Genomic DNA, 24,034 nt, shown 5'->3' with positions numbered 1-24,034 from the left:
TCTTCAGTCTTCTTGTAGCTACATCACAATGTCTCTTCCTTCTTCTTCATTTACAGCTTTTCTTCTACTCTGAATTCCATCGCCATTTTTGCTGTTCTTATCCTTCTTCATCTTCTTCGCATAACTTCCTTGTTCTCCAACTGAAGTTTATGTTGTATTTGTTTTGATTCGGAATTTGGACGGAACGGACTGGTTTTTCTGGTCGCGATCGGAGTTTAATCTCTATATCTATGTTTTTCCAGCTTCTCTGTTTTTTCCACTGTTTATTGTTTTCGGTGTAATTTGTTCTTGAATCAGTTGTCTCCATATTGGCAGCAGGGCGATTGATCGGGTTTGTTTGGTTTCTGCGTAACCAGGAGCTGTTTGATGTTAAGAATGAAGTTGTTGTTCATAGTTTTGTTGTCTTGTTCTTCTCCACTTTCGCAATCGAGGAATTAGTTGTTCTTTTGTTGCTCTTGTACGGACGTAATATCGTTTCGTTTCTCTGAAGTCTACTGCGGCGAATCTGATTCCCGTTGTTTTCCTAGGCTTGAAGCCCTAGACATTGGTTCAGTGGCTGGTCGCTCAATTTTAGGGTTTTGAAGCATTTGACCTTGATATTTTGGTTTAGAGTCATTTACTCCTGACTTGAATAAGGATATTTAACCGTGGAAGTGGAACAAAATCAGTTTCATATCAAGCTTTTGAACGCAAACTGTCGATTATTTGGCTATTTAGGGGTTGTTGATTCGGATTGTTAAAGAGTACAGAGGATTTCTTGGTTACTGTAAATTGAACAGCAATCAACTTCTTGAAGACAGAGGTGTTTGTCTCCGTTAAAGCAGAGGAAGACAAAATTTTCCATGGGTGCTGCAGGCGTCAATTACAAGTATGAATATTCCGTTTCTTCTCCTTCTCTGCTATCACCTTTCGAAACGTAATTTGGACCAATGATTCGTTTGGTCCGTTTTTGTACCTTGAAAGCTTTCAGATCTTGTTAATTATTGGTATGAGAATCGAGAAATAATAGGAGAACGTGTTTTACATTTCTTTTTTCATCTGTCCATGTGTTGAATTTGATGAGTTTTGGTCAATATTGAAATCTGAGCCAACAGAATTGTACAGTCAGGCTAAAGTTTGGCCTCCTACAATTACTCTTGAAAAGTTTCCCGAATATCTCTGCGAAATGTTAGAATTTCTTTTTCTCATTTTAGTTCTTCGTTTTAGAGTTTGTACTTTTCACGAAACTGGGTAGATATTTTCCCCATTGGTTAAGAAGTTTATACAGGGCCTCAGGGGAGAGTGAAGAAAACATAAAACCTTTACTTGTCTCCTCAACATTTTTTCAGTTAATTATCGCTTGCATCTGTTCTTGATCATACCCTTGAATTTGCAATTGGAATTTGGAATCTGGAATCGTGCTATATTATCATCCTATTCACCATTTTTGGTTTGGATAATTCTGGGAATTTTAACATGGTAAGATTCCAGCTCTAGTTCAAGTAGTTTATTTTCAATATTTTGAACAGAATTTCATGTTAAGAGTGAATTTCTTGATGTCTCTTGACGCATGATTTTTCTTTTCTTTTATTGTATTAACTTATCCTCTGATTCTTCATCACTGTAGAACACTGGTGGAGGTCTCTGTTCTAACAACATGAATTCAGCTGTTTATGAATCAACTGTGACTCCTGATCAACACTCTTCAGCAAATGTCCAATTGAAGGAATTTGCACCCAAGGTTTTGCCCAATTCTCTGTTTCAAAATTCTGATATGCTTCATTTCAAGAATTTCTTAATAACTTTACCCTATGTTTCTCATTGGTTAGGCAAGGAAACCTTACACAATCACAAAACAAAGAGAAAGATGGAAAGAAGAAGAACATGATAAGTTCATAGAAGCTCTGAAGCTTTATGGCCGTGATTGGCGACAAATAGAAGGTATGGTTGAACAAAAAGAGCACGATGGCATATCCAATTATACTATGTTTTTCTTTATCGTTCTCTCTCAAATTGATTTTTCCTAACAGAGCATGTGGGTACCAAGACAGCAGTTCAGATTCGTAGCCATGCTCAGAAGTTCTTCTCCAAGGTATATAAACATTCCCATTTATAAATGTAAATAATTGTTGAAGGATTAATACTTGTTCTTCATGTTCATGATCTTCCACCTTCTCATTTGTTTTCCTTTTGCCTTAGGTCACGCGTAATTCAACTGGATGTAGCACAAACTTAGTAGGATGCATTGAGATTCCTCCGCCACGTCCGAAACGAAAGCCAGCGCATCCATATCCCCGTAAAGAAGTAGCTCATTCTCATAAGCTATCCTCCATTTCAGAACAGACAAGGTCTTTATCTCCACAGCTTTCAGATAAAGAATGCCAGTCTCCGACATCAACCGTCGTAGCAGCGACGAGTGGTTCGGATACGCTAATGTTGGCCAATTCAAGGATTCATCATGATAGTGCATCTCCAGATTCATCTGTTCCATCTTCATTGGACAATGAGTCTCCAACAGCAGCAGCCCCAGTACCAGAAAATTCAACTCTCCATGAGAAAACTTCAAAGGTGCAGCTTCTTTTTGTCTCCCTGATAGTCATTTTATTCATTAACTGTGAGAGAACAAGAACAAGAATAAAAAAAGAAAACCCTTTAGAAGATTGTGGAAACTTCTTCAAAACCTTGAGAGGAAGTCCGAACAAGAGAAAACCCAAAGAGGACAGTATCGGTGAGGGGCTGGGCTATTACAAATGATATTAGAGTTAGACACCGGGCGATGTGCTAGTGAGGATTCTGAACCCCGAAGGGAGTGAACATGAGGCGATGTGCTAGAAAGGACGCTGGGCCCCGAAGGGAATGGATTGTGAGAGAACGAAGCACCCTTTTATAAGGGTGTGGAAACCTCTCCTTAGCCGCATTTCAAAAACCCGAAAGGGAAGAACAATATTTACTAGTGGTGGGCTTGAGCCATAATTAAATACCTCTTGTTGCAACTAAAAGCTTTGTTATTTTGGATGACAGAACCTGGAGTTATTTGCAAAGGATGATATCCATGAAAAAGATGACTCTACAAAAGAACCATCACTCCAAAGTCTTAAGCTCTTTGGAAGAACTGTATTAATATCAGATCCCCACAAGCAAACTCCACCCATAGAGACCTGTTCATCCAGGGCCGACTCTAAACCAGGGGAAAACCAAAAACAAATATCACCAAGGAAATCTCCTACACGAAATCCAGAGAGCACTTGGAATCATGGAGCTTTCTATTTCATACAACGCAATAGTGTCGACTCGAATCAAGGCGCGGGTTCTACAGTCCCGGTATCATGGTGGAGTTCTTATAACAGTTATCCACTATCTTTTGTACACTGTTTTAATCAAGCACATTCGAATCCAAGTCGAGAAGTCGATGATAGGGAAGCCCACAAGGATCAATCATGGTGCGGGTCGAACACGGGATCGTTAAACAGTGGGGAAAATGATATCCAAAGCAGCAGCAGCAGAGTATTTCAGAGTAGAGATGAGATGATTGGAAAAGCATTGTCTTGTGAATTAATAAGTAGCCATGAAAAGAACACCAAAGGGTTTGTGCCATACAAAAGATGCATGACAGAGAGAGCAACACAGTCCCATACAATCACAGATACAGAGAGGGAGGAGAAGAGGATTAGGCTTTGCTTATAGATAAATTTTGTACAGCCATTAAGGAGAAGCAGAAGAGGCTTGGTAAAGTTTTGTTTAAATATATATATATATTTTTTAACAATGCCATTTTTTATAATTTTTTTTCCTTTGTTCATATTATACATAATTATATTCCTTCTTGTTTATCTAAATAATTTTGTCAATTTTTGTAATTTTTGTAACCGTAAATTCTCGGGAAATTAATATTCTATTTTGATTCAAAACTTATTATGCCTTTTTCTCTCGTTTCTCTCCTACTATTGATTTTTCATGTTTAGTGTATTCGATATTGTAACGTTTGATATCGAAAATTTAATGCCGGAACGAGCATAGTGTCACGGTCATGCTCGTCCAAGCCATGTTACCCATGACCGCATGCCCATGACAAACCCAACCCTTAATGTCTTTTCATATTCTAGTGTTTTACTTTTGTATGTCTAGGAAGCATGACTTTTCATAAATATCATGTCTAGGCTTGATAAACATAAAATGCCTCAGAGTAGGGGATACGACTAGTTGTCAACTTCTCCTTACCCAAAGTTTATATATTGTGAGCGGTTGTTATTTCTCTCTTGCTTGCTTATATAACGTCTCTTTCGAAAATCTCTCTCTGTCCTCGTTTTCTAAAACCTTCTCTTAAAACTAAGGCTAGAGGCTCGAGCATACGTCGCTTGGCCGTAAGCGACGCAAGAACGAATTGACTTAGCTCACTTGTAATTGGAGAGTGAGTGTCGCATAACCGAAAGTCCGCTGCCATCAAAAGTGAAATTGTGACACATAGTTCGGAAGTGTTAAATTACTAGTAAATTTTTTTATAGGTAAAAAATTTAAATTTCCATTATAAATAATATAATGTTTGTTTGTTTCTATCATATAATAATAATAATAATTATTATTATTAGAAAATAAAGTTGAAATGTGTAACATGGGGTTGCCGTATGTGGGTCATGTAAAATTAATAAATAAATAAATAATTTGGACTAGGACTACTTTTTTAAAAATAAAATAAAATAAAATAACGATTTATTAACCCATAAAATAGAAATTAAATATTTTTTTCTAGAAAAAATATGATTAAAAAAAATTGAGAAAATAAGGAAAAAATAATTACCCCATAAAGTGGGAGTCCGCTATGCTTTTGGCAGCTTGCAAGTTACTAAATCCAGCTACCCATCCAATAGGTCAAATTAACAAGTAAACAACAACTTGATTCCATCTGTAATAAGCACATAATTACGTCTTTACCCCTATTGCTCGAGCACGTTACTTTTTTTGGAATACAGTATGTCGAAGTGAGGATTCAGATCTACGACTTCTGGTCGATTATATATATTTTAATCAATTGACCTATGCTCAAGTTGACAGTACGAAGATAAGCATTTTCATTATGAAATAATGTCACAAATCGACCTTAATACCGAGAATTCTTGTAACTCAATATTGGTAAAGTAGAGAAAAAAAAGAACAAAACATTCTGAAGTCTAATGGAACGAGAATAACTTATCTTTTGAAAGAAATCTCAAAAACCGAAATGTTAAAGGAATCATAGGAGAAAGAGCTAAGCATTAAAACTCTCGATACTCAATCAAACATTCGTTAATTATTTTCTTCTTCATCGTAGCGTTTTTTTAACCTCTTGGATTCAAGCCTATGACCTCTTAAAACTATTGGACCGTGCTCGTATCGAGCACGGTTAAACCTTATCCTATAAACTTCAACTTCTTTCACTTTCGTATGAGAGGGAATTAAATCTCATAAGTCACAACCAACCATAAAAGGTCCCATATTTGGAATGGAAAGGACCATTCATGATTCACCATTTCCCCCTAAACCGACAATCACCCATCACTTTAAAACTTTTAAAACTTTCGTATCGTGTCGGTCTACCTGTAATCATCAATTTAATATCTATTGGGGTGGAAGATAGAATTGGAGCGGTTGGCTGCAAAGTCTGATTCATATTTCAGTAGAACTCGAGAGAGTTTTGACTATTCAAAATACACTCAAGTTACTGGCGGGAAAGAGTGAAGCAGCTCGACTAATAGGGAGAGAAGTTAGCCATCGACTTTCGAAACCATTAGCATGAACGTGCTTTCCAAAAAGTAACTTAGTAACAACTAATAAACTCGAGAACCAGTAACAGAGTCAATTTCTCGCTTATTTATTAGTGCGTTAATTATTATATTTATTTATTTATTAAAGAAAGAAATATATATAATAAGTTAATTTAAACTATATAGTCGGGTGGGGACGTGGAATAATAATTATCCGCTCTACTCATATTTTTTATTTAAATAAAGATTCTCTAGTCGGGACACTTTAAATAAATTTACTAATTAATATTAATTAAACTATACTCAAGTTGATAAGGATGGCTAAAATTGTAATTTAATATTATTATAATTATTTATTTTTTTTTTTTTAAGAAAAAGGTATTGGAATGATTTTTATCTTTAATTCAAAAAAGAAAAGAAAAAGGCAAGACTTTTCTTTTCTCTCTCGATTCCATAACCGACATGAGGAGATAAGCATATTATTTTAAGCGGAACCAACGAAACTATTCACTTCAATTTATTTTTATTTTATTTTAATTTTTTTTAAAAACTTTATAATTCTTTTTCTACCATTAATATAAATAATCAATGATTTCAAAAATAGAAAATTACAATTTTATTATCTTCCCCAGTTTGCCCCTCGCTTTCTCTCCCTCTCTCTCTGCGGAGAGATGTCGCCATCTCTTCCACTTCACTTCCTTCTCTTCACACTTGCAGCAGTTCTCACATCTCCAGTCGCCTCTCATTTCTCGTCTGCAACCTCCTCTCCGTCGCCGGAGGTTGCGCCGTCACTTTCTGAGTGGAGATCTGCTCGGGCCACGTACTATGCTGCTGCCGATCCTCGCGATGCGGTTGGTGGAGCTTGTGGATATGGTGATTTAGTGAAGGCAGGTTATGGCATGGCGACGGTGGGGCTCAGTGAGGCGCTGTTTGAACGCGGTATGATCTGTGGAGCTTGCTTTCAGCTTCGGTGTGTGGAGGACCTCCGGTGGTGTATTCCTGGTACCTCTATCATTGTTACTGTTACGAATTTCTGTGCGCCTAATTATGGCTTTACGGCTGAGGGTGGAGGCCATTGTAACCCTCCTAATAAGCATTTTGTGCTCCCTATTGAGGCGTTTGAGAAGATCGCTATCTGGAAGGCGGGAAACATGCCTGTTCAGTATCGGAGGTATGTGTTCAGTGCCTTCTTTCTTCTGGCTTATTTGTTTTTCTTTTAGATTAGTTGATCAATTTGATTGAGGAGTGAAATCTGCGAAGAGATCTGTGCTTGCGTTACTATGTAGTCGAATTTTGCCTTTTTGTCTTGATCATTTATGTTTTATTTTTAAATTTCATCATATAATTCCATCGAGCTGAAAACATCCTGAAGTTTTTTTAGTACCTGATTTTTTATGTATCATTGAAGTTTCTGATTTATCCGATTCTGTTACAATATGTATACATTGTGACTGTGGATTCCTTCAGCTATAAATTAGGTGGATTTTGTTAGACCTTCAATCATGCATGCCTTCGAAAATTATGATAAAATTTAAATGAGGTACAGGTTCTAGAGAAAACACATTGTGCGCGCTGGTTACAAATGATATTGTGTATTTCACTGAAATAGTTAGTTACATCAGAATTGGTGTTGATTATAAGACACGATTAACCTTCCCTAAACAAAGCCTAATTAATCGGTTAAGGTTAGAACAATAAACCTTCCTTAACATACTCGCCCCTGATTTATTTATGATGTTATCAGAAGTCAACACCACTGTAATTGAGCTTTTACAATGTGATAGTTCTATATTAGAAGGAAAAGTACAAGCCTGATAGATGGCTGACTTTCTAATTAGTTGGGTGTTCTAGTAGCTTACATAGTCTCAAGGCTGCATAACTTTGCTTTTATTTTCACCCGAATGCCTCATACTATTGAAGATAGTTGTTCTTGCATCTATACCCATGAACTTACTCTCTTTTAGCCAATTTGGGACACTGTTCACATATACGATAGTGATGATAATAATCTTCAACTTGTTTGAAACATCAAGTTGGGTTTTGGTATTCAATAGCCAGTACTAACTGACAAGAACTCAAATGATGTTATGCTTGATAGTTATTTCGAAGCCTTAAGATGTATGATAATCATGTTTCTAAATGTTGGACTCGTGTTTTAGAGTCGGGGATCCTTGTAATGGAATGATCTCCTCTTTAGCAATAATATTGTAAAAGGTGTTTCTTTCAGTGTTGGAAATCTATGAAACCTCACAACCCTGTCGTATTATCTTCCATCTATGCTGCATTTTTGTAATGACTGTCTTTTGAGTTTTTTATTTTTTTATTTTTTATTCAATTGAAAGGACTTGGTCTCTTGTTTGGAGTAATTCTTCTTGAAAGCTAACAGAATCAGAAACCCATAGTTCTTTTTCCCACTATCAAGTGCCAGCACCTAATCGTTACCTTCTATGATTTAAAGGTTCGTTACAGATAGTTGAGTTAGATATCTTCCTAAAAACCTGTGGATTGGTAGTGATTCACTTCCCCCTGTGCTTCCATGTACTTTGACTCTTGATAATTCTAAGACAAAATGGTACATGGTTGCTGAAATATAAATTGTTGGAAGGAACCGCAATATTTGCAGTCCTTGGTGATTTGGTCTAGAAAGAGATTCTAGCTAATACTTGAATCCCGCTGTAGGCCCTTGCATTCGAGAGAGTTAATACTAGTGATCAAGTTCAAAAAAGCTTATCTTTATGCAAATCTCGCCCAGTTAGTGCATTATATTCAAAAGAACGGTGATAATCAGAATCACTTTTTTTCTGCATTGTATATTTGCTGCTGACTTACTTTCGAGATCAGATTCTCTCTATGTTCAATTTGAATGGTGGGCCGTTCACTATTAATATCTTTTGGACCAACCTCTTTATGGCCATATGTTCTAAAGGAAGCTAAAGTTCTATTCAAAATTCCATGGTAGCTACTTCTCATGAGGTATATATAAAAAGTAAAAAAGAACTTCGGTTGAGGTTCTTGACTTGGTCAAATTGGTGATTTCTTTGTGTACTCTCTTCAAAGTTCTTTCTACCATTACTTTTTCGCTAAGCGCCAATTAGAGTAGCTTCTTTGTAAATTCCCTCGGTGAATATATCGTGTCCTTTCCCCGAAAATCTGTATGTTCTTGCCAACTAGTGCATTAGAATTGTGGGAATATACAGAATCTGGTCGGTGCCTCCTTTTGCCCTTGCTCCATCTTTCTAAACCAGTGAGTCTCAACCTCTCTTGATATGGCTTTTGCAGGATCAAATGCAGAAAGGAAGGGGGCATTCGATATACGGTTTCGGGGTTTGGCATCTACCTCTCTGTGTTGATAAGCAACGTTGCAGGCGCTGGAGATGTCAGTGCTGTAAAGATCAAGGGCTCGAGAACCGGTTGGCTTTCGATGGGTCGTAACTGGGGGCAAAACTGGCACATAAATGCTGACTTGAACAATCAGGCCCTATCATTCGAAGTCACTAGCAGTGATGGAGTTACAATTACGTCCTACAATGTTGCTCCAAAGGATTGGAACTTTGGGCAAACTTTTGAAGGTAAGCAATTTGAATCTTGAAAATTTCCACTGTTATATTAGTTTCCATTCTCTCCCGTAGGTATATATATTCATCTTTTTTCTTAGCCGAAGGGTAATAGATTTTGATTTTCATATCTTCATCAAGTGTACAAGAACAGTGCTCGTCTCAATGAGGCTTTGGGATGATGTTTGTAAAGGATAAGTGCATGACAATTTGGTCTATTAAGTATAGCTTTATATTATATATTAGTTTATTATCTTAATGTATTTTAGTTTAAAATGATTTAGAAACTGAGCTTTTAAATTTTTAATGTAGTTTATGGACTTCAAAATTTGTAACAAGGGAGTCTATATTGTAATATTTTTCATCGTATCGTACCTCTCAGCAGCACTGGTCAATTACTACTAAACTAGGTTCGTGCTTGTATCTATTAACTTTTTTTTTGTTTGTCATTAACGGTTGAACTGTGTTCATATTGATATCTATTTTGTTTTTTTTTTTTTTGGCATAATAAATGTTGGGTATGAAGATTTGAACTTCCAACTTAAGAAATCTATGTCAATTATCACTCGGTTATGTTTATATTAACACTCATTAATTTTGTGATGGCTGAACTTATTATTTGCCTCATGTGACCTCGAGCACTATACATATTTTGTTTGTCTAGACTTTTGGTTGATTAGTTTACCTTATAAGCTAAAATTCACTCGGGCTAGGAGACTCTTTATTGGTCGTTAAGACTACAATACCCTTTTAGCTTCTTTTCTTGCTTGGTTGAGTTAACCTCCTTAAAAGTGACTTCTGATCTCACATAATTTAGATTACAATTTATCTAATAGTTCCTTGTCCCAACTAGTCGAGCTACATGTGATGTCTAGCTCCACCTAATTGGACTACCATCAATTAACTTCTTATCTCGTTTGGTAGGACCTACCCTCGTGACAACGTTATTATTATTATTATTATTTTAGTATAACTTGCTCACTACTTACCTAAACAAGGATATATGGTATGTATGACTTAATAGGTCTACGTTGACTCAACCCGTGTAACTTATTTTTATTTTAAAAATTCTAACTATAATATATTTAGTCTCCATTTTTATACTTGAAAATAAAAAATTATCTTTTTGAATAATTATTTTATAATAAGTAGCAAGAAGGTTTCCTTTACCCTAAGGTTCCCTAATTTAGTGATAAATATTATGGAAAAAAAATTAAAAAAAAAATTAAAAAAATAAAAAAAGGAGCTGCAACAAGGATTTCTTTCGGTGGTAGCACCAAACCGTTTCACATTATTTACATAATTAATGTATTTTTTTTATTGGCTATATACGTATATGTATAAGGCACACAATAATATTCCAAACTTTATTTTAAAAATATAAAATAATAATATTCCAAACTTTATTATAAAACATATAATAATAATAATAATATTCCAAACTTCCTCTCTATACCTTTTTATCAAAATATAATTATTATCTAAAGACAATGTATCTATCCATCCATTCCAAAATTCCACTTCAATTTTTAATAAATATTTCTTCAAACACTAAATTCATTTAATTCATATAAAAAAGAGAATGCTAATAATTTAACTCGAAAAAAGAAAAAAAAAATATGATTGTCTCGATATAAAATATATAATTGACATTTTTGTCGATAATACTAATAATTATATACAAACAATAATCACCTTTTACTATTACTTATAATATATTGATATTATTAAGCTCGAGTAGTGATATAGAGCTTTCTTTTATTCATAATATTTCGTACTAGTGAACCTAATTTTTTCGTATGCATTCATGATATTCATTTTTTCCATAACGTTTAAATTTGAATATTTTTAATTTTTTTTATTCCTCTTTATAATAAGATCATTAGTTTTATTTTTAGTTCACACACCTACCTACGGCATAGGTCTAAACGTCACTATAGATTCTTTGGCTTCCTTAAAAAATAAAGCATGCTCGATCTACATTGGATATCTTAAGTTTTTTTTAATCGAAATTATATATATATATATATATATATACTAAATTGTTATTTTCGTAAAAGTTTATTGATTTTTTAACGGGTTTTTTATACTAAAATAATAATTTGTCAAGTAGAACATTAATTCAATCGGTTAAGGTATCGAGTTTAAATTTTAAAATTTTTAATTTTTTTTAAAAAAGAATTCATAAGTTTAATTATTACACAAAAGAAATTTAAAAAAAAAATAGAAGAAAATGAGTAAAAGAGGAAAAGCACCAAAAGGTTGATTCATCAAAAGGAAAAGCATTATTGATTTAGAGAAATTTGGAACATTTCCATGTCCCCACCAAACCTAACCTTATAACGTCCACGTCATCCTATTTTTCCACGTGGCTATTCACGTGGACAAAGCTGGCCCCACATGGTCCCCACCATCTCCCATTACTCGCCGATCTTTAGTTCTTATTCTTCCCTTTTTCTAATAAAAAAAAAATTTAAAAATTTAAAAATTAAACATTATTTTTCTTTTAATAAAATAAATGAAAATACCAATGGCTCAAACCTATCGAATATTAAAAAATAAATAAATTATAAATACTATTTTAAAAATTATTTCGTCCATGTATATGTCTCTTAGCCTCTCACGCTTAGCCAATAGTCATACACGTTATCTATGTTAAATGAACACGACCCTCCATAATGGTATGATATTGTTCACTTTGAGCCTAAGCTCTCGTGGCTTTACTTTGGGCTTCCTCAAAATGCCTCATACGAATAGAGAGAGTATTCTTTGATTATAAACCCATGATCATTCCCTAAATTAGCCGACGTGGGACTTTCATCATCTAACAATCTATTGTATGTCGCATGCATCCACTAATTTAACATATACCCACAAGACAATTAGTCGTCAAATACAAGAAACCAACAAGTTGAACAGTCGTAGCCAACTGTAACCGACCACTAAAACAACCCTAAATGACATGGACTAAACCGCAACTATACTCGACCGTAGTAGTCGAATCATAGGACTAGTATGGTCTAGCTAGGCTAAGGTTGATAAAAAAAAAGAAAAAAGAAAGAAAACATGGTCAAAAGAAGGGGAAAAAAAACGAACAAAAAAAGGAGAGCAATTTTGGGATGTGAAAGAGACATTATTAAGGTAAGGTGGTTTGGATGTTCCTTGTACGACACAAAACAAACAACCAGACATAAACATGTGGATCCGAATCCAAGAAAGAACAGCTACGAAGCTTGGGATAATTTCCATACAAACACTCATAACAAAACTCTTCATATCCAATCCCAACCTCCCACCTTCTTCTTCTTCTTCTCAAACTCTCTTTATTTTTTCAATCTCCAAAGGTTTCTCTTTTCTACACTTTTCTTGTTTCTTAGTATCATTGCTGACCCATATGGTATTTATGTGTGTATGCATGTTTTTGTAGGGTTTTGTGTGTCATGGCTCCTGTTTCATTGCCTCCCGGCTTCCGATTCCACCCGACCGACGAAGAACTCGTTGCGTACTATCTCAAACGCAAGATCAATGGTCGGGAGATCGAGCTCGAGGTCATCGCTGAAGTCGATCTTTACAAATGTGAGCCGTGGGATTTACCAGGTATTCTTGAGCTCTATGAATTCGTTTAACTTTTACTCTTTCGGGTTTTCTCTTCTTTCCCTTTTCGGCTTTCCACGTTGAATATGGAGAGGTTCTGAATGTATAAGTAGAGACAATATCCAGTTCGACGATCAGTGGATACACTATTTTCTCGAACAAATCAAAGGATTCAGATAGAGGAGTGATTTACCCGTTCTACTTTGTTTATGATGAGTGATTAGGTAAAAGAGGGAATATATAGAAAAGAGGAATTGAGGGTAAAATAAGAATGATTTTGCTTTATTATGGTCAATTTTGTTTGTGGTGGGCATTAGCTTTATTAAAGAAAGTGTTCCTTCTCTTTTTCGAATTATTGTTTAGGGAAGTCGTTGCTTCCGAGCAAGGATCTCGAATGGTACTTCTTTAGCCCTCGAGATAGAAAGTATCCAAACGGGTCAAGAACTAATCGAGCAACCAAAGCTGGATATTGGAAAGCTACAGGCAAAGATAGGAAAGTGAATTCCGAGTCGAGAGCTGTGGGGATGAAGAAAACCCTAGTTTACTATCGTGGTCGAGCCCCGCACGGCGCTCGTACTAATTGGGTCATGCATGAATATCGTCTAGATGACCGAGAAATCGAAGTTGCTTGTTCTGGCTTGCAGGTTTCTCTCTAAACTTTTGTGGGTCATAATCAATTCGTTTAAGTTTGTGAGATTAAACGTGATTTAATTGACGTTCTGTTTAATTTGTCTTATGATCAGGATGCATATGCACTTTGTCGTGTGTTCAAGAAAAACACGATAATAGCACCGAAAATAGAACATAATCATCCGTATTGCAACATTACCTCATCTTCAAACCAGTTCATTAATAGTGCCCAATCTTCCGAACTTTACTCGGAAGGAAGATGTGAAGAACCCGAGAGTTCTTGGTCTCAATTCTTATCTCAAGAAGCCTTTAATTCAGCCACTTTATTCCCAAGTTATGCAAATATTCCATACCCTCCTTCCAAGGTGAGCATTCATTTAGGTCAAAGTTCTTCATTAAATTCTTCGACTTGAAGTTTTTAGGTTTAATAGTAATTGAACTCGACTCAAAATTTGTTTAGCCGATCGATTGATATCATAGGTCGTGCTCGTTCATGCTCAAATGTTTTCGATTTCATTCTTCATTTTTCTTCAAACATATGATTTGGAATAGGTGGACATAGCTTTAGAATGTGCAAGGTTACAACACCGTTTCACTTTGCCACCATTGGAGGTGGAGGACTTCCCTCACCCCGGCTACTCCGATCACTTCAAGACGTCGATCCCGACGAATCCCACCATGCTCGACGGCGGCTCGAGCGAGGCGTCGGCCAACCAATCTTGGGATGGAGGGATTGGCAATGCTTATGCTTGTTCTAAGGAGGACTTCACTTTCATGGATAGCAAAGATGGGTTTGAAGATTGGAATTCTATAGCAAGATTTGATGTGGAGAGCTTTTGGGAGGATCCATATTCTAAGTGTATAGACGTTGGCAATGTCGGAGACGAGAATTTGAGATGGGTCGGAATTTCTAACAAAGATCTCGACAAGGTATAAACATTTTCATTCTATTTTTATTTTCTTATTTCTCGGGTTTAAAACATTTAAAAGCCGACAAAAAAAAAAACCATGAAAAATTTACAACCCGAACAACTGGGTTAGTGGGTTGGTTGTAAAAAAATGTCAAAACCTGACTCGACCCAACTCACGAACCCTCGTAATCTTTAACACATTCAAACATGTTTTGGACAGAATTGCATGGAAGATTCAAAGCTAATTCCCATACACAACATTTCAAACTTCCAAATTGAAGATCATCAAAACCACCTTCAAGGTAACATACAATACACACAATTAAACTAATCGAACGAAACGAGATTAAATTTACCATAACCCATTAACGTAAACAACAGATCAACCCATGAATCCCGACAACTACGTCGTGGAAGGATCGGGCACGTCGGCGAACCATTTGAGGTCCCAAAGTTTGGAGGTGGTGGAAGAAATGAAAGTAAACCATGGGCTATTGATGTCAACAAGACAAGCAGCTGAGACGTTGTTCCACCAAACAATGCCTTCAGAGACGGTTAAAGTCCAAAGCTTGAGGTGTTTGGTGGCGCCAAATTTGAGTAGCCGCCATGAAAGGACAGCTCAAAAGACAGGCAGCAGATTGTTGTTAAGTGGGTCGTGTCTGAAAAAGACATGGAGTAAGTTAACAAGGAAAATGGGTTCAGTTGTTGAGGTTGTGTTGAATGAAGATGAAGAACACAGATCAAAGAAGGGAGAAGCTTTGAACATGATTTTGAAGAACACATTGATTTTCTTTAGCATTGCTTCATTGGCTGTTTGTTCCATTTGTTTGGCCAAATTATACTAATAATATTAATTATTTATTTCACTGAAGTCTTTTTTCCATCCCTGTAACGGCCCAGATCCACGGCTATTAGGTATTGTCCTCTTTAGGCTTTCATCTGCCCAAATCCACCGCTAGTAGATATTGTCCTCTTTGGGGTTTCAGATCCAGTAGATATTGTCCTCTTTGGGGTTTCAGATCCACCGCTATTAGATATTGTCCTCTTTAGGCTTTCCTCTTCCATCCTTGTAACGGCCCAAATCCACCGCTAGTAGATATTGTCCTCTTTGGGGTTTCCCTCTCGGGCTTTCCTTCAAGGGAGCCCTTATAAATGATGGTTTGTTCTCCTCCCGACCAATGTGGGACATCACAATCTACCCTTCTTTGGGCGGCCAGCGTTCTTACTGGCACACCGCCTCGTGTCTACCCCCTTTGGGGAACAGAGAGAAGGCTGGCACATCGTCCGATGTCTGGCTCTAAAACCATTTGTAACGGCTCAGATCCACCGCTAGCAGATATTGTCTTATTTGAGCTTTTCCTTTCGAGCTTTCCCTCAACGCTTTAAAACGCGTCTGTTGGGGGGAGGTTTCCACGCCTTTATAAATAGTGGTTTATTTCTACGCCTTTGTAAATAGTGGTTTGTTCTCCTCACAACCAATATGGGACATCACAGTCCATGTTTATGTCCCCACCTCCTATTTCAATCTTCGTCTCCATAAAATTTTCTATTTATTTTTGCGGGAATCAGGGTGGAGATTCTCCACGAGAAATTCGTGAGAATAAGGTTTTCGGAGGTAAATATTTTTTTATAAAAAAAAAAAATAGTAATTTCAAAGATTTTTTTAATGGTGGGAATTCCCGAGCCTTTCAAAGCGAGTTTCTGCAAGTTAAATGAAAATCTTTATATATTGAAAAGACTAGCACTTCATATATCATAGTAAAACGACTCAGTAAATTTTGAAATACCCTAAATGAATAAGAATCACGTCTAAATAAAAACGATCTTGAGATCAGATGGCTAAATTTTTTTTTTTAAAATGTCTTAGTTCCATTCAACCCAATTCAATTTAGTTTTAGAGAAACCATAAACGAACCCGATTTATAAACTTTTCATTTCATTGAACTCAATCCAACAGGACCCGAACCATATGAGTTGAATTAGGTTGATTAAGTTTTTTGGGTCATCGAATTTTTTGAACACCTCTAAAAAAACGTGTCGTAGGTGTAAACTAAACCACCTTTCATTAGTTCAACAATTACAATGGTGAAATAGACCCATCGACCCTTAGAGCAATACGAGCTACAATACGAGCTATACTCGAATTAACCATAGAAGATTGAAATTATTGTGTTGTTCAATATAATAAGGAAAAGGGATACATTATGATTGCTTGAGAATACATATTATATGTAGATAGGAAACACTCTGAAAAAAGCTTTCTTGCTTAGCTTACACCTTTTTCTGCTCCAAAAAACCTGAACGTAACATAATTCAAATTCTGAGTTTATTTCATCAACATCCGAACGTGAAAGTTTAAAAACGACAAACCGATCTCGAACCGATATTCTTACTTTTGAACCCGAGATTGCGTGCGCTTCGAGCTGCAAAAGAAAATCAAATATCACTGACTACTTTTCTTCATTCATATTCAAGATTATATGTCATGTGTGTTGGTGTTGCTTACTTTTGGGGTAGCTGTGGTTTTGCAGGCTGTGGAGGTTCGTCGACGGCGATCGGCACGGTCTTCACCTGAGATGCCAATGAAAAAGCTCGTAACTTGGAGAATGATGAAAAGGGGTTATGTATGTTCGAGATTATTGTAAGAGTCCTAAGTTTACTGTTAACAGATATTGTCTGCTTTAATCCGTTACGTATCACTGTCAGCTTCACGATTTTAGAACATGTCTACTAGGAAGAGGTTTCCACCCCTTATAAGGAATGCTTGGTTCCCCTCTCCAACTTATGTGGGATCTCACAATCTACCCTCCTTTGGGGCCTAGCGTCCTTGCTAACACATCGTTCGGTGTCTAGCTCTGATACCAATTTTTATAACCCAAGCCTACCGCTAATAGATATTGTCTGCTTAAGCCCGTTACATATCGCTGTCAGTTTCACGATTCTAAAACATGTCTACTAGGGAGAGGTTTCCAAACCTTTATAAGGAATGCTTCATTCCCCTCTCCAACCGATGTGAAATCTCACAATCTACCCCCTTTAGAGCCCAACGTTCTCATTGGCACACCGCCCGATGTCTGGCTCTAATACCATTTGTTACAACCCAATCCCACCGCTAGCAGATATTATCCACTTTGGCCCGTTGCGTATCACCGTCAGTTTTACAATTTTAAAACACGTCTACTAGGGAGAGGTTTCCACACCCTTTTAAAGAATGATTCGTTCCTCTCCAAACAATGTGGGATCTCACAATCCACCCCCTTCAAGGCCCAACATCCTCCATCTAGCTCTGATACCATTTGTTATAACCGAAACCCACCGCTAGTAGATATTGTCCACTTTGACTCGTTACGTATCTTCATCAGCCTCAGCTTTAAAACACGTCTATAGGGGAGAGAGGTCTCCACACCCTTCTAAAACCATAAGGCTGAGAGTGATACATAACAGACCAAAACATACAATATCTACTAGCAGTAAACTTGAGCTGTTACAAATGGTATTAAAGCTAGACACCGGGCAGTGTGCTAGCGAGGACATTGGGTCCCCAAAAGGTGTGGATTGTGAGATCCTACATCAGTTGGAGAGGGGAACATAAGCATTCCTTATAAAGGAGTATGAACCTCTCCCTAATAGAGGCATTTTAAAACCGTGAGACTAACAGCAATACGTAACGAGCCAAAACAGACAATATCTACTAGCAGTCGGCTTAATCGGTTACGATTATAAGCAAAAAGTGCACCAAAAAAACATACCAAGTTCTTGAAAAGCAGATTATAGAACAGTTGAATGTATCTTTCCTTTGCCTTCTTTTGGTCCTTATTCAATTGCCTCCAAAAAGTGTAAGTGCTACCCATATTCAGCACCTTCTTTGCATATATTTTCCAAGTATAGCTACCAAAACACAACATCATCAAAGTTCAATATCAAGTTCAAGAACATGGTAACAATTTTTAGTTCTTGTGATTACCATTCATCGATCCGTTGCAGACCCCGGTTCGAAATCTCGTTCCAGTACGATTGATCCTTCTTGCACTTCTCGAAGAAGTTAGCGATCTTTCGGCTCGATTCATCGCCATTGTTCGGGTCAATATGGAAGCCAGAGATGCCATCAACTATGATCTCAGCTGGACCACCTTGGTTTGTAGCAAAAGTTGGTAAGCCACAATTCATTGCCTCAATGACTGTGAGACCAAAAGCTTCATACAGAGCAGGCTGCACGAACGCTCCTTTCGTGTCGGCGATGCATCGGTATAGTTCCCCGTTACGACGTCGATCGGTCTGTGCTGCTATCCACCTGATATGACCTTTGAGTTGGTATTTGTCAATCAATTCATGCATTTTTCTTATCACTGCAATTTCTTCTCTATCTTTTGATTTTGAAGGATCAAAGAATCCACCAACCACTACAAGATTCACCAAATTTCTCAGCTTTTCATTCTTCCCAAACCATTCGACCAACCCGGTGATGTTCTTGACGATATCGAGCCGTGCCATCGAAAAGACAATCGGCTTTGTCCGATCAGCTAGATATCCTCTGTTTGATGAAAAAACAGAACAATGGTTCATATTCCAAAAATGTAAAACATGTCAAAAACCATGAAAAAAAAACACTCACATATGTTCATTGTTCTCAATTTTACTAAAAAGAAGTTCCTCAATCGCGGGTTGAAACGACACGAATCGTTGTTCTTTCGCCGTGTTAGGAAAATAGACTGATTGATCCGCTCCAGGTGCTGCAATGTTGAACTTAGGATCAAATACATTGATTCCCGACACGATTCGACATAGTCCCGGAAGCGTAAACGCCTCGTGGCTTTCATATTGCCCCGGCTTCTCCTTGCTAAAACCATGAAAGAAAAAGTTTTAAGCACGTAGAAAGTCATTCTAAACATGCTCGTAATCATCGAACGTTCGCTTCGTTTTTACCGACCTTCCCGCTATCTCTTGGAATGTGCTTGCTATCACAAAATCAGTGGCATTCATAGCAAGAATGTCAGCTGTAAACTGACATGAAAAGTGATATTTAGAGTCCAATTCCTTCCACTTAAGATCTGAATCTTCATACTTTGTTTTCTCCAAGGCATGTGCAATGGTGCCCTGTTTTTAGTTTCCATACTTAGTCAAATTTTTGCGATATTAGCGTTTAGATATATATCTAAGAGAGCAAATGAAGAAGTTTAATACTTGAGTTACTCCTAGTTTGCTGGCCATGAGTGATGCCACTAGATTCCCATCAGTGTAGTTTCCAATGATTAGATCTGGCTTTGCTTCCATCAGTTCTAGTACTTTGGTAGTGGCATCCTAGTACAAAACAAAACGAAACGAACTCGTGTTAGATCAAGATTTTCCGTTCGTTTGATAAAGATTTTGTTTTTGGGTTACTGACGCGTCCATGTTTTTGTTTGGACTATGCTATGGAACGAAGAAATAGTTAATGAATGTGTAACCGCTCAAGCTCACTGTTTGTAGATATTGTTCTCTTTGAGCTTTTCTTTCTGGATTTCCTCTCAAGGTTTTAATTTTGGTTTTTGTACCTTATGAAGAATGTTTCGTTTCCCTCTCCAACTAATGTGTGATCTCACAATCCACCCTTCTTCGGGGCCCAGTTTCCTTGCTGACACTCGTTCCTCTCTCCAACCGATGTGGGATATCACATCGATTAGAGAGAGAATGAATACCAGCGAGGACGCTGGGTTCCGAAGGAGGATGGATTGTGAGACCCCACACCGGTTGGAGAAGGAAACACGTGTTAGAGTCCAATGTCCTATCTACCCTTATTTGAGGCCCAATGTCCTCGCTGACACTCGTTCCTCTCTCTAATCAATGCGAGATGTCACATTCTAGGAAGAGGTCTTCACACCCTTATAAATAATGTTTTGTTCTCCTCTCCAACCGATGTGGGATCTCACAATCCATCCTCATTCGGGGCCTAGTGTCCTTGCTAGCTGCATCAATTGGAGAGAGGAACAAGTGCTAGCAAGGACGTTGAGCCCCAAAGGATGGTAAATTATGAGATCCCACATCAGTTGGAGAGGGGAACAAAGCATTCTTTATAAGGGTGTGGAAATCTCTCCCTATTAGACGTATTATAAAAACCTTGAGGAGAAGCCCGAAAGGAAAAACCCAAAGAGGACAATATCTACTAACAGTGGATTCGGGCTGTTACAAAATATCATATGTCAACATAACCTAGATCCAAATAATGTTTAGAATCTACCTGCGCGAACTTCTCGAGAAAAGGGTAAACGTCGAAACGAGAAACCCAACGACGAAGGATACCCTTTTCAGTCCTAAAGGGTACCCTTACAATCTTGGAGTAATTAGTGCCCAGAACAGGTTCTATTTCTTGGTTGCACTTAGTCCCCTTAGCATCCGGTATAAGTCTTGTAATCTGCATACACAAACTTTTAAGTTTAGCGGTAATTTAACATAGTATCATCGTATTATTTTTATCGAACACTTACGATAATAATTTGAGGCTTGAAATCGAGGCCTTGTTGCTTAATTCTAAGAACAAGTTCTTCTTCCATAGCTTTAACTTGATCAAGAATGTACACAACCTAGACAATCACACAAACGTCGATCGTATGAATACTCTCTTATGATTACGATACCATATGGTTTTAGAAAACGATATCTATTCGATCCCGAGATCGACGAACACTCATACCTGGCCTCCGGTATCGGGCAAACCAAGAACATCAGCTTGACCAAAGTATCCATGAGGAGACAAAATGACAACATTGAAAAGATTAGGAAGTCTACTGAAGAACTTCTCCATTTGGATTGGATCATAAGCTTGGAATATTTCAGACAAACATCTTATGGTTTCCTTTACTCTTCCTGCACACTCTCCCCATCCTCTCTCAAAGCCCCATTGCTTGAATCTGATTCCCGTCACGAGGGAGCGGAACACATAAATTAGTTAATATTGAACTCGTAACGTTAAATTTTTTAGAGTTAGTATAAGGTATATATTCGGAATGATATCTCGTTCTCGAATATTTTTCTTAGACATGAAGTTAAGAAGAAAATAACTTTACGAGAATTCAAACTTACGACTAATTAATGTTCTCGATAAGTTAAGCTAATGGGTTAGGATAGATTCTTAACCGAAAGTGATTAGGGTTACTCACTTGAGATAGAAGTTTTCGTAAGGGGTGTCGGGAGGAAGTACGGAGAGGAAAATATCAGCGAGAATTAGTGCCATTTGGAGCTTGGAAGCTGTGTTCAGAGTCTCGTTTATCATAAGTTTCTGTAACACAAATTAATTTCACCGTTAGAGAGAAAGATGAAAGAATAAGGGTGTTTGTGGGTTAGGTTGAATTGGGTCGGGATGAGACATTCTCTAGACCCAACAGATACGTACCTGTTGAATCGAATCGATTGATGGGTTTTTTGAATCATCAATTTTTTTTAACACCCATATGAGAAAAATTACGAAAAAACGAGCACGATTTTCAAAAACGCGAATTTAACGTACCTCTCCTTGATAATCAAGGGACAACAAGTAATCCACAAGAGGTTGTGAATTTTCCAACTTTCCACTAAGCTTTGAGGTGAGGAACTTTGTGGTATAACTAAGGCCTTCTCCAATTGATGAGGGAATGGTTAAGTGAGGAGTTGTGAATTCAATGGCTCCAAAATCCACTTCCAATGCATTTTCATCACTTGCCCTACAACATAATCCATATACTTAGACGTTTAAAACAAGAAACTTAGTAATAATAAGCACGTTTTCGTACCATTCTTCGTCATAAATCGTCTCCTTTAACTTGAGAAATTCAGCTGGGGTGAGAGATTTGACCGAGAGATCGAGAGAGTTGACTTCAACGAATTCCCAACATCCCGGTTCTGGTCGTATGGCAAATGCAACATACGGAGGAATGGCTATTGCTACCTATGCATGACAACAATGCATGTCGTAAAAAATTAGGGTAAATTAATGAAAATTCCCTTGAAGGGTATTAATGAAATTTTTTAAAGTTTCGGGATATTTTTTTAAATAGGGTACTTTTGGGACAAAGTGCAAAGTTTAAGGGTATTTTTACTAATCCCGGAAGGGTATTAACAAATCTTTTTAAAGTTCAGGAGTATTTTTGCAATATTTTTGAAAGTTTAAGGGTATTTTTGCAATATTTTTGAAAGTTTAAGAGTATTTTTGAGACAACTTGCAAAGTTCAATGGTATTAACAAAAAAAAATTTAAGTTCAAAAGTATTTTGGGAATATTTTTTTAAAGTTGGTACTCTTGAGATAAAAGTGCAAAGTTCCAATCTCGAAAGAGTATTAACGAAACTTTTTAAAGTTCAGAGGTATTTTTTAAACTCTTGAGGCAAAGTGCAAAGTTCAATGATATTTTTACTAATCTCGGAAGGGTATGAACGAAACTTTTTAAAATCCAGAGGTATTTTTGGAATACTTTTGAAAAACTTTTGAGACAAAGTGCAAGTGTATTTTTACTGAACATGAATAGAGAGATTGATTAGACGAACCTGAGTAGAAGTGAGCATAAGACCGAGCACACCCTCCATGACCCTATTCCTCTCGGTCTTATCCTCAACGACAAGCTCCATCTCCTCGATCAATTGCTTGACCTTCAAGCTCCTATTCCCCTTCTCCACAAACTTCCCAAAGCATCTCTTCATATAGTTATGGCTTTGCCTCAAGGCCTCCGGCATCCCATCAGCAATCAACGTAGCACCACCGTTGGCATTGCCATTCACCATTGAAGAAGCCATGATATGATGATGATCAGCAAGATATGCAAGAAGAGGTCAAGCCAAGGGGCATTTATAGGAGGCCCCAAATGGGTGCCTTTTTGAGTTGAAGACAAGGAGGAACAACATTCTTGGAAAAAGGGGAAAGAATTATTTGTGGGTGTGAAGATGCCCTTTTCTCTCACGCAATGGGTATTGTTTTGTTTCATGTTAATTCATTATTCTTTACTTGCATTCACTGATGACTGCAAACCAATTCTATTTCAATCTTTCCTTGTTTCTCCTACATTTTTATACCATTTGTTTTGAGGATTAGTTGCTAGGTAATGTAGTTTCGGTCCAAAGATATGAACTAAAAGAAATCTCACATCTACATTTGAAGTGATTCGCCTTTACCCACCCGAGTTCATTACTATATGTATGTTGACAGCATTTTCGGTCCACATTTGAAGTTTAACCCGAATAGGGTGGAAAATGGGAAGAGAGTGGAGGGAGATTCTTCTTTGTTAGCTAAATGGGACTAGGGGCGGAGATTATATTTCAGATGGGGAATCTCCACAAAAATAAATGGAGAATTTCATTGAGATGGATTGAAATAGAAGGCGGAGAAAGGAACGGGGAAGACTTTTCATCCCCGCCCCATGAACATATACATTTCTAACAAGTAAATTTTGTACGGAAACAAAACTTCAATCATTGAAATAATTACTTACAAAAGTAACCTAAAATTCTTTGATCTTTTGTTTTTTTTTAAATAAAAAATAAAAAATAAAAAAGCCTATACTTTATTCCAAGATTTAGTGTCTTTCACCAAACCAAGAATTGTATTCCCATCAAAGAGTTGAAAGCAAACCCTAAACTCAAATGGAATCCACTTCTAATATTGATATGTTCTAAATTTTTAGAATTTAA

At 37.0% G+C, this 24,034-nt stretch overlaps 4 protein-coding genes across 5 annotated transcripts; 3 read left to right on the top strand and 1 right to left on the bottom strand.

Moving 5' to 3' along the window:
* On the top strand, window positions 1-3,891 carry LOC111808089 (protein REVEILLE 1-like). Of its 2 annotated transcripts, none has more exons than XM_023693887.1 (6): window positions 1-868; window positions 1,607-1,720; window positions 1,809-1,920; window positions 2,010-2,071; window positions 2,179-2,547; window positions 3,001-3,891. In XM_023693887.1, the coding sequence occupies exons 2-6, from the start codon at window positions 1,637-1,639 to the stop codon at window positions 3,661-3,663; spliced, it is 1,290 nt and encodes a 429-aa protein (XP_023549655.1). In that variant the 5' UTR covers window positions 1-868; window positions 1,607-1,636; the 3' UTR covers window positions 3,664-3,891. The 2 variants fall into 2 exon arrangements, with proteins under 2 accessions (XP_023549655.1, XP_023549654.1); XM_023693886.1 differs by having other exon boundaries at window positions 1-1,458.
* A 2,435-nt stretch (window positions 3,892-6,326) lies between these two features.
* LOC111809435 (expansin-A13-like) lies at window positions 6,327-9,534 on the top strand. Its single transcript, XM_023695897.1, has 2 exons — window positions 6,327-6,888; window positions 8,997-9,534. The coding sequence occupies exons 1-2, from the start codon at window positions 6,389-6,391 to the stop codon at window positions 9,304-9,306; spliced, it is 810 nt and encodes a 269-aa protein (XP_023551665.1). The 5' UTR covers window positions 6,327-6,388; the 3' UTR covers window positions 9,307-9,534.
* Window positions 9,535-12,579: 3,045 nt separating this feature from the next.
* LOC111809109 (NAC domain-containing protein 86-like) lies at window positions 12,580-15,262 on the top strand. The gene is made up of 7 exons (XM_023695461.1): window positions 12,580-12,615; window positions 12,699-12,868; window positions 13,229-13,509; window positions 13,609-13,860; window positions 14,048-14,425; window positions 14,627-14,708; window positions 14,788-15,262. The coding sequence occupies exons 2-7, from the start codon at window positions 12,712-12,714 to the stop codon at window positions 15,249-15,251; spliced, it is 1,614 nt and encodes a 537-aa protein (XP_023551229.1). The 5' UTR covers window positions 12,580-12,615; window positions 12,699-12,711; the 3' UTR covers window positions 15,252-15,262.
* Window positions 15,263-16,525: 1,263 nt separating this feature from the next.
* LOC111809443 (sucrose synthase 5-like) lies at window positions 16,526-23,149 on the bottom strand. The gene is made up of 15 exons (XM_023695907.1): window positions 22,898-23,149; window positions 22,149-22,303; window positions 21,887-22,079; window positions 21,540-21,658; window positions 21,074-21,290; window positions 20,868-20,963; window positions 20,621-20,794; window positions 19,588-19,704; window positions 19,334-19,500; window positions 19,019-19,243; window positions 18,371-18,937; window positions 18,156-18,294; window positions 16,913-16,977; window positions 16,800-16,829; window positions 16,526-16,703 (listed from the first exon to the last, which is right to left on the bottom strand). Exons 1-15 carry the CDS (start codon window positions 23,141-23,143, stop codon window positions 16,673-16,675), a joined length of 2,541 nt encoding a protein of 846 aa, XP_023551675.1. The 5' UTR covers window positions 23,144-23,149; the 3' UTR covers window positions 16,526-16,672.
* Window positions 23,150-24,034: the final 885 nt, after the last annotated feature.

Source organism: Cucurbita pepo, chromosome LG13 (assembly GCF_002806865.2).
Source record: "Cucurbita pepo subsp. pepo cultivar mu-cu-16 chromosome LG13, ASM280686v2, whole genome shotgun sequence".
Taxonomy (NCBI): domain Eukaryota; kingdom Viridiplantae; phylum Streptophyta; class Magnoliopsida; order Cucurbitales; family Cucurbitaceae; genus Cucurbita; species Cucurbita pepo.
This window is presented reverse-complemented; position numbering and strand designations above follow the sequence as displayed.

Excerpts from the sequence above, each read along its gene's own strand:
- LOC111808089 (XM_023693886.1), top strand. Across the intron at positions 1,921-2,009 it reads TGATTGGCGACAAATAGAAG|AGCATGTGGGTACCAAGACA; the intron begins GTATGGTTGAAC and ends TTTTCCTAACAG. Across the intron at positions 2,548-3,000 it reads TCCATGAGAAAACTTCAAAG|AACCTGGAGTTATTTGCAAA; the intron begins GTGCAGCTTCTT and ends TTTGGATGACAG.
- LOC111809435 (XM_023695897.1), top strand. The coding sequence starts at position 6,389 with ATGTCGCCATCTCTTCCACTTCACTTCCTTCTCTTCACACTTGCAGCA. Across the intron at positions 6,889-8,996 it reads ATGCCTGTTCAGTATCGGAG|GATCAAATGCAGAAAGGAAG; the intron begins GTATGTGTTCAG and ends TGGCTTTTGCAG.
- LOC111809109 (XM_023695461.1), top strand. The coding sequence starts at position 12,712 with ATGGCTCCTGTTTCATTGCCTCCCGGCTTCCGATTCCACCCGACCGAC. Across the intron at positions 13,510-13,608 it reads TTGCTTGTTCTGGCTTGCAG|GATGCATATGCACTTTGTCG; the intron begins GTTTCTCTCTAA and ends TCTTATGATCAG. Across the intron at positions 13,861-14,047 it reads TTCCATACCCTCCTTCCAAG|GTGGACATAGCTTTAGAATG; the intron begins GTGAGCATTCAT and ends GATTTGGAATAG.
- LOC111809443 (XM_023695907.1), bottom strand. The coding sequence starts at position 23,143 with ATGGCTTCTTCAATGGTGAATGGCAATGCCAACGGTGGTGCTACGTTG. Across the intron at positions 22,080-22,148 it reads ACGATTTATGACGAAGAATG|GGCAAGTGATGAAAATGCAT; the intron begins GTACGAAAACGT and ends ATTATGTTGTAG. Across the intron at positions 16,704-16,799 it reads ACGCAATCTCGGGTTCAAAA|GTTTTTTGGAGCAGAAAAAG; the intron begins GTAAGAATATCG and ends TGTTACGTTCAG.